The following is a 12,535-nucleotide window of genomic DNA, read 5'->3' on the forward strand; positions in this document are numbered from 1 at the left end:
AGAGAACGGTGTGTGTGAAGGGAAGGGCGTAGTGGAAATGTTAGCGTTTGGGATCCTGGGGACAAGAGTTAGCGTACGTTTGACTCTAACCAAACTATTCCTGCTGTCAACAAGTCGAATCCTCTTCATCTTAAAACAAGACCAACAAGAATGGAAGTATAGTGCCCTGAGATGCGGAGCCCTAGATAGCCAGCGTGGCAAGTTAAAACCAGGATTCAATACACATACAAACCACCAAGCCGACTGCAAGAGAAAAAAACTGAGCACTGTATTTCTAGACTAGATTATCCAAATGTGAATAGTAAAGTATTTTTCAGACCAAATAAATAGGTGACAAACTGTTTTTCCATAGTCCTGGTTGGAAGAGTCCCGGAAAAGGGAGGAATCCTACAAGCCAAATTTCTGAAAAAACTGGGAATTTTGGGGAAATTACCGGAATTTCACAAACCTAAAAATGGAAATGATTTAGATGAATAAAATACGATAAAGGTTAACTTTTATTGCGATTTATTTAAATGAACTTTTTTGTAAAATATAAATACAAATAATAGTGTATTTAATTACAAAGTTTAAACACTTACATTGCCAAAACAAACAAATCAATCAAACACCCCAGTCAGAAAAACAGTTAGTGAAATGGTCATCTTATTTACAAGTTCAAGCATGAATCTCACTCTCCAATTGACATGTTGTATCTTACATTTATATTTTACATAAAACCCACATCAAATATCTTCATTCCTCATTATCATAAATAAGAGACAAATAAAGCTAGGTTTTTAGACACAATGTCGAAAATAAAAATCCCCAAATCTTTGGGATGAGCCATGAGTGCTAAAATGTTTGTCACAGTTCACCTCTATATATATCTATCAAGCACCTGACAAAGTCCGATGGGTCGGTAAAGCTTAAATCAAGTGCACTGCCATGATCCAAAGTCAAACAATAACCTTTACCTCAGAGGTCCACATTCGACTCACATTGCTCCTGACCTGTTCACTAGCCTAGTCAACCCAAACAGTGTCAAAACCGACAACCTGACCACAACATGACAACCAAAGCAGCAGATATACAGTATGGATATACATATATATATATATATATATATAGAACAAATAAAATTGGCTGTTAATGTATACATATATAATATATTTATTGAAAAAATGCAGTTTGTGTGGCGCTGGGGTCTGTTTCCTCTTTGAAGGGATATTGTCCAGTATTCAACGTCCAGTGCTCACAGGGCATGGGAACGGTACACTAGATACACATGGAGCATGTGTGTGTGTTGGCTACATCCCAATAATCTCTCCTTCCTCCCAAAGTGTTCACTTCCCTTCACCGATTTGAAAGGAAAGGACTGGTATAAGAAATATGGTGGAAAACTACCATTAGCCAAATAACTGCACCAGATTTGTGGGAACTAGTGAAGGAGTGTCCACTTCAGGAGAAAGTAGATCTTATTGAGTCACCCTCTGTGTGTGTATCTCAGGGTCACGAGCGGGCTTTAGCTTTGACCCGGGCCCCTTTGGGCTCCCATCGGCTGTCCAAACACTCTAGCGAGGAGCCGAGCAGCGCAGCCAGCTCCGAGCTGGTCTCAACCAGGTCCAGCAGCTCCTTGCTGTCGGGGAGGAAGGTGGCGAGCTCGTCGGGGCACGAGAAGAGCTGCGACAGTGACGCCTGCTTGTAGAACTCTGCCTCGGCGATGGTTGCTACCTCCAGATGGGCGAAAGCTGCCCTGAACGCCCTGGAGGACATTCTGAGTCTCTTCAGGACGTCTGATAGGAGCAGCCAGTTTCTGGGACTGAGGGGGGGAAGAGAGAGAAGGGGGGGAAGAGAGAAGGAGAGGGAGAGAGAGGAGGAGAGAGAGGGAACGGGTTAGCACGGCTCTACACTTGTGATGTGACACCAGTGGCTCCAGCTTTTCAACACTTGCTGTAATTATGGGCTGTAGCACCGTGGTTGTTTTTTTTTAACATCTGTCACACACATATAAACACAAAGGCTTTTCTAGGGGCACTCTGTGAATTCAGTTGGTGTGTGAATAATCCTTATGTGAGAATGGATGTGTGTAACCCCCCCCCCCCCCCCCCAAATACACACACACACGGTAGGGTAGGTGACGAACAACAGGCGCTGTTCAATCGATAGCACTTGAAATGGTTAGCTGTGTAGCGCTGCGGCCGGGGAGCAGCTGAATGGGGAGAGGAGTGTAAATGCAAGCGCTGCCGAGCCTCCGTGTGTGTGTGTGTGTGTGTGTGTGTGTGTGTGTGTGTGAGTGAGAGAGAGAGCGCAGGCCGGCCTCACAGCCCAGGAGATCCATTAATACTGCATCAGCCAGAAGAGCAGAGCGAGCCGAGAGAGACAAGAGGAGAGAGAGAGCGAGAGCAGAGCGAGAGAGAAAGAAAGAGTGGGGGAGGGGAGCTCCACTGAGAGATGGAGAGAGAGAGAGAGAGAGCGGAGCGGTGCTCAGACTGAAGATTACACAGAACAGTGCGCTGCAGCCAAGACGGAGAGAACGAGAGGGTGGGGAGGAAGAGAGGATGAGTGACGAGGCCGGGAGGAAAACGGTGTGGGAGGCAATTAGCGCTGTCTGCAATCACACACGTCTCTAGCTAACGTCTCCGGCTAACGGCAGCCTGCCGTGCCGCGTAGCGTCAATCTCCATCTTCTCCTCTATCTCTCTCTACCATCCTTCTACCAAACCCCCCCTCTCTCTCTACCATCCTTCTATCAAACCTCCTCTCTTTCTCTACCATCCTTCTACCAAACCTCCTCTCTTTCTCTACCATCCTTCTACCAAACCTCCTCTCTTTCTCTACCATCCTTCTACCAAACCTCCTCTCTTTCTCTACCATCCTTCTACCAAACCTTCTCTCTCTCTCTACCATCCTTCTACCAAACCTCCTCTCTCTCTACCATCCTTCTACCAAACCTCCTCTCTTTCTCTACCATCCTTCTACCAAACCTTCTCTCTCTCTACCATCCTTCTACCAAACCTCCTCTCTCTATCTACCATCCTTCTACCAAACCTCCTCTCTCTCTACCATCCTTCTACCAAACCTCCTCTCTTTCTCTACCATCCTTCTACCAAACCTCCTCTCTCTCTACCATCCTTCTATCAAACCTCCTCTCTTTCTCTACCATCCTTCTACCAAACCTCCTCTCTCTCTACCATCCTTATATCAAACCTCCTCTCTCTCTCTACCATCCTTCTACCAAACCTCCTCTCTCTCTCTACCATCCTTCTACCAAACCTCCTCTCTCTCTACCATCCTCTTTCTCTACCATCTTATCAAACCTCTCTCTCTCTCTACCATCCTATCAAACCTTCTCTCTCTCTCTCAAACCTCCTCTCTCTCTCTACCATCCTTCTATCAAACCTCCTCTCTTTCTCTACCATCCTTCTACCAAACCTCCTCTCTCTCTCTACCATCCTTCTACCAAACCTCCTCTCTTTCTCTACCATCCTTCTACCAAACCTCCTCTCTCTCTCTACCATCCTTCTACCAAACCTCCTCTCTCTCTCTACCATCCTTCTACCAAACCTCTCTCTCTCTACCATCCTTCTACCAAACCTCCTCTCTCTCTACCATCCTTCTACCAAACCTCCTCTCTCTCTCTACCATCCTTCTACCAAACCTCCTCTCTCTCTCTACCATCCTTCTACCAAACCTCCTCTCTCTCTCTACCATCCTTCTACCAAACCTCCTCTCTTTCTCTACCATCCTTCTACCAAACCTCTCTCTCTCTACCATCCTTCTACCAAACCTCCTCTCTCTCTACCATCCTTCTACCAAACCTCCTCTCTCTCTCTACCATCCTTCTACCAAACCTCTCTCTCTCTACCATCCTTCTATCAAACCTCCTCTCTTTCTCTACCATCCTTCTACCAAACCTCCTCTCTCTCTACCATCCTTCTATCAAACCTCCTCTCTTTCTCTACCATCCTTCTACCAAACCTCCTCTCTTTCTCTACCATCCTTCTACCAAACCTCCTCTCTCTCTACCATCCTTCTACCAAACCTCTCTCTCTCTACCATCCTTCTACCAAACCTCCTCTCTCTCTCTACCATCCTATCAATCCTCCCATCGTTCTCTCTAAAATCCTCTATCCATCCTCCTCTCTCTGTCTCTCTTTACCCACCCTCTCTGTTCCTCTCCATCTCTCTAACCCCCTAATTTTTGTCCTCCCTCATATCAGAGCAACCCACAGTATTAAAGAGCTCTGCTTCTACTAGTCTCCCTTCTTCCCTCCACATAAATCATTTCCTCCTGTGGCGAGCCCCCTGGCTAATGACACCCCCGTCCTCCTCCCTCCGCCAGGTCGGTGTGACTAATGACCCTCCTCCTCCCTCCGCCAGGTCGGTGTGACTAATGACTTTATCGATACCCTGATCATAATGATCCCTCCTCTCGTCTGCTTAATAACACACTGGACCGGGGGAGAGGAGGGACGGATGGAGGGAACCCAACACACAGTGACGTGTAGGGCTACTGGTGAGAACAACAATACTGTTATAATGGAGCTGGGCTGGGTAACCGTGACAATACTGTAATATAATGGGCGGTCACAGGTGGACAGACTAAAGCTCATTATTTTGCTTACTGCAGGACAGAAACCTATTCAAAACTATAGTCAGAACCAGAAGGACAAGTGTTATTTGTGGGGCTCATAATGACACACTTACCCCTGTGAGAGGGAGAGTTGAATGTTGTAGCAGGGCAGGAGGGGTCGGTCAGAGAACTCAAACTCAAAGCCCTGCCTCGTGTCCTCCTCCTCCTCCTCTCCTGGGCCTGGAGGGTTGGCCAGGATGTCATAGGCTGCTGGGTCCTCACCTGACTCTGCAACACACACACACACACACACACACACACACACACACACACACACACACACACACACACACACACACACACACACACACACACACACACACACACACACACACACACACACACACTGTTACAACACTATTCTGGAGAGATGACCAAACACACCGTTACAACACTATTCTGTAGAGACGACCAAACACACTGTTACAACACTATTCTGTAGAGACCAAACACACCGTTAAAACACTATTCTGAAGAGACGACCAAAACACACTGTTACAACACTATTCTGTAGAGACGACCAAACACACCGTTACAACACTATTCTGGAGAGACGACCAAACACACCGTTACAACACTATTCTGTAGAGATGACCAAACACACCGTTACAACACTATTCTGTAGATGACCAAACACACCGTTACAACACTATTCTGGAGAGACGACCAAACACACCGTTACAACACTATTCAGGAGAGATGACCAAACACACCGTTACAACACTATTCTGGAGAGACGACCAAACACACCGTTACAACACTATTCTGTAGAGACGACCAAACACACCGTTACAACACTATTCTGTAGAGATGACCAAACACACCGTTACAACACTATTCTGTAGAGACGACCAAACACACCGTTACAACACTATTCTGGAGAGACGACCAAACACACCGTTACAACACTATTCAGGAGAGATGACCAAACACACCGTTACAACACTATTCTGTAGAGACGACCAAACACACCGTTACAACACTATTCTGTAGAGACGACCAAACACACCGTTACAACACTATTCTGTAGAGACGACCAAACACACCGTTACAACACTATTCTGTAGAGACGACCAAACACACCGTTACAACACTATTCTGTAGAGACGACCAAACACACCGTTACAACACTATTCTGGAGAGATGACCAAACACACCGTTACAACACTATTCTGGAGAGACGACCAAACACACCGTTACAACACTATTCTGTAGAGACGACCAAACACACCGTTACAACACTATTCTGTAGAGACGACCAAACACACCGTTACAACACTATTCTGTAGAGACCAAACACACCGTTACAACACTATTCTGGAGAGACCAAACACACCGTTACAACACTATTCTGGAGAGATGACCAAACACACCGTTACAACACTATTCTGGAGAGACGACCAAACACACCGTTACAACACTATTCTGTAGAGACGACCAAACACACCGTTACAACACTATTCTGGAGAGACCAAACACACCGTTACAACACTATTCTGTAGAGACGACCAAACACACCGTTACAACACTATTCTGGAGAGACGACCAAACACACCGTTACAACACTATTCTGGAGAGACGACCAAACACACCGTTACAACACTATTCTGGAGAGACGACCAAACACACCGTTACAACACTATTCTGTAGAGACGACCAAACACACCGTTACAACACTATTCTGGAGAGACGACCAAACACACCGTTACAACACTATTCTGGAGAGACGACCAAACACACCGTTACAACACTATTCTGTAGAGACGACCAAACACACCGTTACAACACTATTCTGTAGAGATGACCAAACACACCGTTACAACACTATTCTGTAGAGACGACCAAACACACCGTTACAACACTATTCTGTAGAGACGACCAAACACACCGTTACAACACTATTCTGTAGAGACGACCAAACACACCGTTACAACACTATTCTGTAGAGACGACCAAACACACCGTTACAACACTATTCTGTAGAGACGACCAAACACACCGTTACAACACTATTCTGTAGAGATGACCAAACACACCGTTACAACACTATTCTGTAGAGATGACCAAACACACCGTTACAACACTATTCTGGAGAGACCAAACACACCGTTACAACACTATTCTGTAGAGACGACCAAACACACCGTTACAACACTATTCTGTAGAGATGACCAAACACACCGTTATAACACTATTCTGGAGAGACGACCAAACACACCGTTACAACACTATTCTGTAGAGACGACCAAACACACCGTTACAACACTATTCTGTAGAGACGACCAAACACACCGTTACAACACTATTCTGTAGAGATGACCAAACACACCGTTACAACACTATTCTGGAGAGACGACCAAACACACCGTTACAACACTATTCAGGAGAGATGACCAAACACACCGTTACAACACTATTCTGTAGAGATGACCAAACACACCGTTACAACACTATTCTGTAGAGATGACCAAACACACCGTTACAACACTATTCTGTAGAGACGACCAAACACACTGTTACAACACTATTCTGGAGAGACGACCAAACACACCGTTACAACACTATTCTGGAGAGACGACCAAACACACCGTTACAACACTATTCTGTAGAGACGACCAAACACACCGTTACAACACTATTCTGTAGAGACGACCAAACACACCGTTACAACACTATTCTGGAGAGACGACCAAACACACCGTTACAACACTATTCTGGAGAGACGACCAAACACACCGTTACAACACTATTCTGGAGAGATGACCAAACACACCGTTACAACACTATTCTGGAGAGACCAAACACACCGTTACAACACTATTCTGGAGAGACGACCAAACACACCGTTACAACACTATTCTGGAGAGACGACCAAACACACCGTTACAACACTATTCTGTAGAGACGACCAAACACACCGTTACAACACTATTCTGTAGAGATGACCAAACACACTGTTACAACACTATTCTGGAGAGACGACCAAACACACCGTTACAACACTATTCTGTAGAGATGACCAAACACACCGTTACAACACTATTCTGTAGAGACGACCAAACACACCGTTACAACACTATTCTGGAGAGACGACCAAACACACCGTTACAACACTATTCTGGAGAGACGACCAAACACACCGTTACAACACTATTCTGTAGAGACGACCAAACACACCGTTACAACACTATTCTGTAGAGACGACCAAACACACCGTTACAACACTATTCTGGAGAGATGACCAAACACACCGTTACAACACTATTCTGGAGAGACCAAACACACCGTTACAACACTATTCTGGAGAGACGACCAAACACACCGTTACAACACTATTCTGTAGAGACGACCAAACACACCGTTACAACACTATTCTGTAGAGATGACCAAACACACCGTTACAACACTATTCTGGAGAGACGACCAAACACACCGTTACAACACTATTCTGGAGAGACGACCAAACACACCGTTACAACACTATTCTGTAGAGACGACCAAACACACCGTTACAACACTATTCTGTAGAGATGACCAAACACACCGTTACAACACTATTCTGGAGAGATGACCAAACACACCGTTACAACACTATTCAGGAGAGATGACCAAACACACCGTTACAACACTATTCTGGAGAGACGACCAAACACACCGTTACAACACTATTCTGGAGAGACGACCAAACACACCGTTACAACACTATTCTGTAGAGACGACCAAACACACCGTTACAACACTATTCTGTAGATGACCAAACACACTGTTACAACACTATTCTGTAGAGACGACCAAACACACCGTTACAACACTATTCTGTAGATGACCAAACACACTGTTACAACACTATTCTGTAGAGACGACCAAACACACCGTTACAACACTATTCTGTAGAGACGACCAAACACACCGTTATAACACTATTCTGTAGAGACGACCAAACACACTATTACAACACTATTCTGGAGAGACAACCAAACACACCGTTACAACACTATTCTGGAGAGACGACCAAACACACCGTTACAACACTATTCTGGAGAGACGACCAAACACACCGTTACAACACTATTCTGTAGAGACGACCAAACACACCGTTACAACACTATTCTGTAGAGACCAAACACACCGTTACAACACTATTCTGTAGAGACGACCAAACACACCGTTACAACACTATTCTGGAGAGACCAAACACACCGTTACAACACTATTCTGTAGAGACGACCAAACACACCGTTACAACACTATTCTGGAGAGACGACCAAACACACCGTTACAACACTATTCTGGAGAGACGACCAAACACACCGTTACAACACTATTCTGTAGAGACGACCAAACACACCGTTACAACACTATTCTGTAGAGATGACCAAACACACTGTTACAACACTATTCTGTAGAGACGACCAAACACACCGTTACAACACTATTCTGTAGAGACGACCAAACACACCGTTACAACACTATTCTGTAGAGATGACCAAACACACTGTTACAACACTATTCTGGAGAGACCAAACACACCGTTACAACACTATTCTGGAGAGATGACCAAACACACCGTTACAACACTATTCTGTAGAGACGACCAAACACACCGTTACAACACTATTCTGGAGAGATGACCAAACACACCGTTACAACACTATTCTGTAGAGATGACCAAACACACCGTTATAACACTATTCTGGAGAGACAACCAAACACACCGTTACAACACTATTCTGGAGAGATGACCAAACACACCGTTACAACACTATTCGGGAGAGATGACCAAACACACCGTTACAACACTATTCTGGAGAGACGACCAAACACACCGTTATAACACTATTCTGGAGAGACAACCAAACACACCGTTACAACACTATTCTGGAGAGACGACCAAACACACCGTTACAACACTATTCTGGAGAGACCAAACACACCGTTACAACACTATTCTGGAGAGACGACCAAACACACCGTTACAACACTATTCTGGAGAGACGACCAAACACACCGTTACAACACTATTCTGGAGAGACGACCAAACACACCGTTACAACACTATTCTGGAGAGACGACCAAACACACCGTTACAACACTATTCTGTAGAGACGACCAAACACACCGTTACAACACTATTCTGGAGAGACGACCAAACACACCGTTACAACACTATTCTGGAGAGACCAAACACACTGTTACAACACTATTCTGGAGAGACGACCAAACACACCGTTACAACACTATTCTGGAGAGACGACCAAACACACCGTTACAACACTATTCTGGAGAGACGACCAAACACACCGTTACAACACTATTCTGGAGAGACCAAACACACCGTTACAACACTATTCTGTAGAGACGACCAAACACACCGTTACAACACTATTCTGGAGAGATGACCAAACACACCGTTACAACACTATTCTGGAGAGACGACCAAACACACCGTTACAACACTATTCTGGAGAGATGACCAAACACACCGTTACAACACTATTCTGGAGAGACGACCAAACACACCGTTACAACACTATTCTGGAGAGACCAAACACACCGTTACAACACTATTCTGGAGAGACCAAACACACCGTTACAACACTATTCTGTAGAGACGACCAAACACACCGTTACAACACTATTCTGGAGAGATGACCAAACACACCGTTACAACACTATTCTGGAGAGACCAAACACACCGTTACAACACTATTCTGTAGAGACGACCAAACACACCGTTACAACACTATTCTGTAGAGACGACCAAACACACCGTTACAACACTATTCTGGAGAGACCAAACACACCGTTACAACACTATTCTGGAGAGATGACCAAACACACCGTTACAACACTATTCTGGAGAGACGACCAAACACACCGTTACAACACTATTCTGGAGAGACGACCAAACACACCGTTACAACACTATTCTGGAGAGACGACCAAACACACCGTTACAACACTATTCTGGAGAGACCAAACACACTGTTACAACACTATTCTGGAGAGATGACCAAACACACCGTTACAACACTATTCTGGAGAGACGACCAAACACACCGTTACAACACTATTCTGGAGAGACGACCAAACACACCGTTACAACACTATTCTGTAGAGATGACCAAACACACCGTTACAACACTATTCTGTAGAGACGACCAAACACACCGTTACAACACTATTCTGCATCAGTGGAGATGGCAGGTGAGTACTACACACGTCAGGTTACAGAACTCAAACAGGTGGGCACATACAACCATTCCAAATGAAACACACATGACTGTCTACAGCTGCACCCCCCTGCCCCCCCCACAACACACACAGCCAGGGTTGAGCTGGAGATAAATGCCTGTGGCAGATAAGGTCAGCCTCGTCAAACAGGCACAGTCATTGTACTGCTGGCTGCACCCCCCACATCTCCCTCCCTCCAATGATAGCATGAAGCAGCCAGGTGTTGCCCTGGGGCGCCTAGCTCCACTCAGCCCACGAACCCACCGCAGGGCGTGTGTGTGTGTCAGTGTGTTGAATAATGCAGGTGTGGAGAGATCCTAGCAGCCGTCCACCCCCACTTCATCCACGTCTGCCTTCACAGGACTAGGGGTGGTAATAGCATGTCATTTCTAGTTGTTTTCTTGCGGGACGAGGGGATGAAATATTAGCGTGGTCCATTAGGCAACATTTGAAACGACCTTGAAGAATTTCCACAAAGTTGTCAACGGTGACACTCAAATCGCAGTGAAAGATGATTTATGACCTTCAACTTCCGTTTGTAATATGATGCAGGAATGTAATACGGTTCTCTGTCCTCTCCAGCTGGAAGTCCAACCTCTCCCTGCTGTTCTGTTCTAACACGGGGGTCGGCTGTGGTCTGAGGGACAATTCACAATTTGGAGAAAGGGATGGGATGAGGGGAGGAAAGGAGGGAGCGAGCAGAGGAGGAGGGAGAGGGGGATTAATTGGTAGTTTGTCGTGGGTCTCTAATATACCCTCATGCCTCACATTCCTGTGATTCCAGGACTGGAGAGAGGATGAGAGAGTGGAGAGAGGAGGATAGAGGGAGTGGAGAGAGGAGGATAGAGGGAGTGGAGAGAGGAGGATAGAGGGAGTGGAGAGAGGAGGATAGAGGGAGTGGAGAGAGGAGGATAGAGGGAGTGGAGAGGATAGAGGGAGTGGAGATGATAAAGGGAGTGGAGAGAGGAGGATAGAGGGAGTGGAGAGAGGAGGATAGAGGGAGTGGAGAGATTTGGATAGAGAGACTGGAGAGAACTGTATAGAGGGAGTGGAGAGGATAGAGGGAGTGGAGAGGATAGAGGGAGTGGAGAGGATAGAGAGGGGAGAGGATAGAGGGGGTGGAGAGGGGAGGATAAAGGGAGTGGAGAGAGGAGGTTAGAGGTGGATAGAGGGAGTGGTGAGAATGGAGCGAGTGGAGAGGATAGAGGGAGTGGAGAGGATAAAGGGAGTGGAGAGGGGAGGATAGAGGGAGTGGAGAGGGGAGGATAGAGGGAGTGGAGAGGGGAGGATAGAGGGAGTGGAGAGGGGGGATAGAGGGAGTGGAGAGGGGAGGATAGAGGGAGTGGAGAGGGGAGGATAGAGGGAGTGGAGAGGGGAGGATAGAGGGAGTGGAGAGGGGAGGATAGAAGGAGTGGAGAGGGGAGGATAGAGGGAGTGGAGAGGGGAGGATAGAGGGAGTGGAGAGGGGAGGATAAAAGGAATGGAGAGGATAGAGGGAGTGGAGAGGAGGATGAGAGAGTGGTGAGAGGAGGAGAAATTTGGATAGAGGGAGTGGAGAGGATAAAGGGAGTGGAGAGGATAGAGGGAGAGGATGATAGAGGGAGAGGAGGAGAGATGGAGTGGAGAGAGGAGGATAGAGGGAGTAGAGAGGGGAGGATAGAGGGAGTGGAGAGAGGAGGATAGAGGG

The 12,535-nt window shown here is 46.3% G+C and overlaps 1 protein-coding gene across 3 annotated transcripts in view; it reads right to left on the reverse strand.

The window, feature by feature from the left end:
- Positions 1 to 490: 490 nt before the first annotated feature.
- Positions 491 to 12,535, reverse strand: part of LOC129859942 (BCL-6 corepressor-like) — a 118,356-nt gene continuing 106,311 nt past the window's right edge. For all 3 annotated transcript variants that reach the window (XM_055930205.1, XM_055930204.1, XM_055930203.1), the window contains 2 exons: positions 4,689 to 4,842; positions 491 to 1,801 (listed from right to left, as the gene is read on the reverse strand). In XM_055930205.1, coding sequence (XP_055786180.1) covers positions 1,492 to 1,801; positions 4,689 to 4,842 — 464 coding nt within the window. In that variant the 3' untranslated portion in view covers positions 491 to 1,491. The remainder of the gene's footprint in view (positions 1,802 to 4,688; positions 4,843 to 12,535) is intronic.

Source organism: Salvelinus fontinalis, chromosome 7, assembly GCF_029448725.1.
Source record: "Salvelinus fontinalis isolate EN_2023a chromosome 7, ASM2944872v1, whole genome shotgun sequence".
Taxonomy (NCBI): domain Eukaryota; kingdom Metazoa; phylum Chordata; class Actinopteri; order Salmoniformes; family Salmonidae; genus Salvelinus; species Salvelinus fontinalis.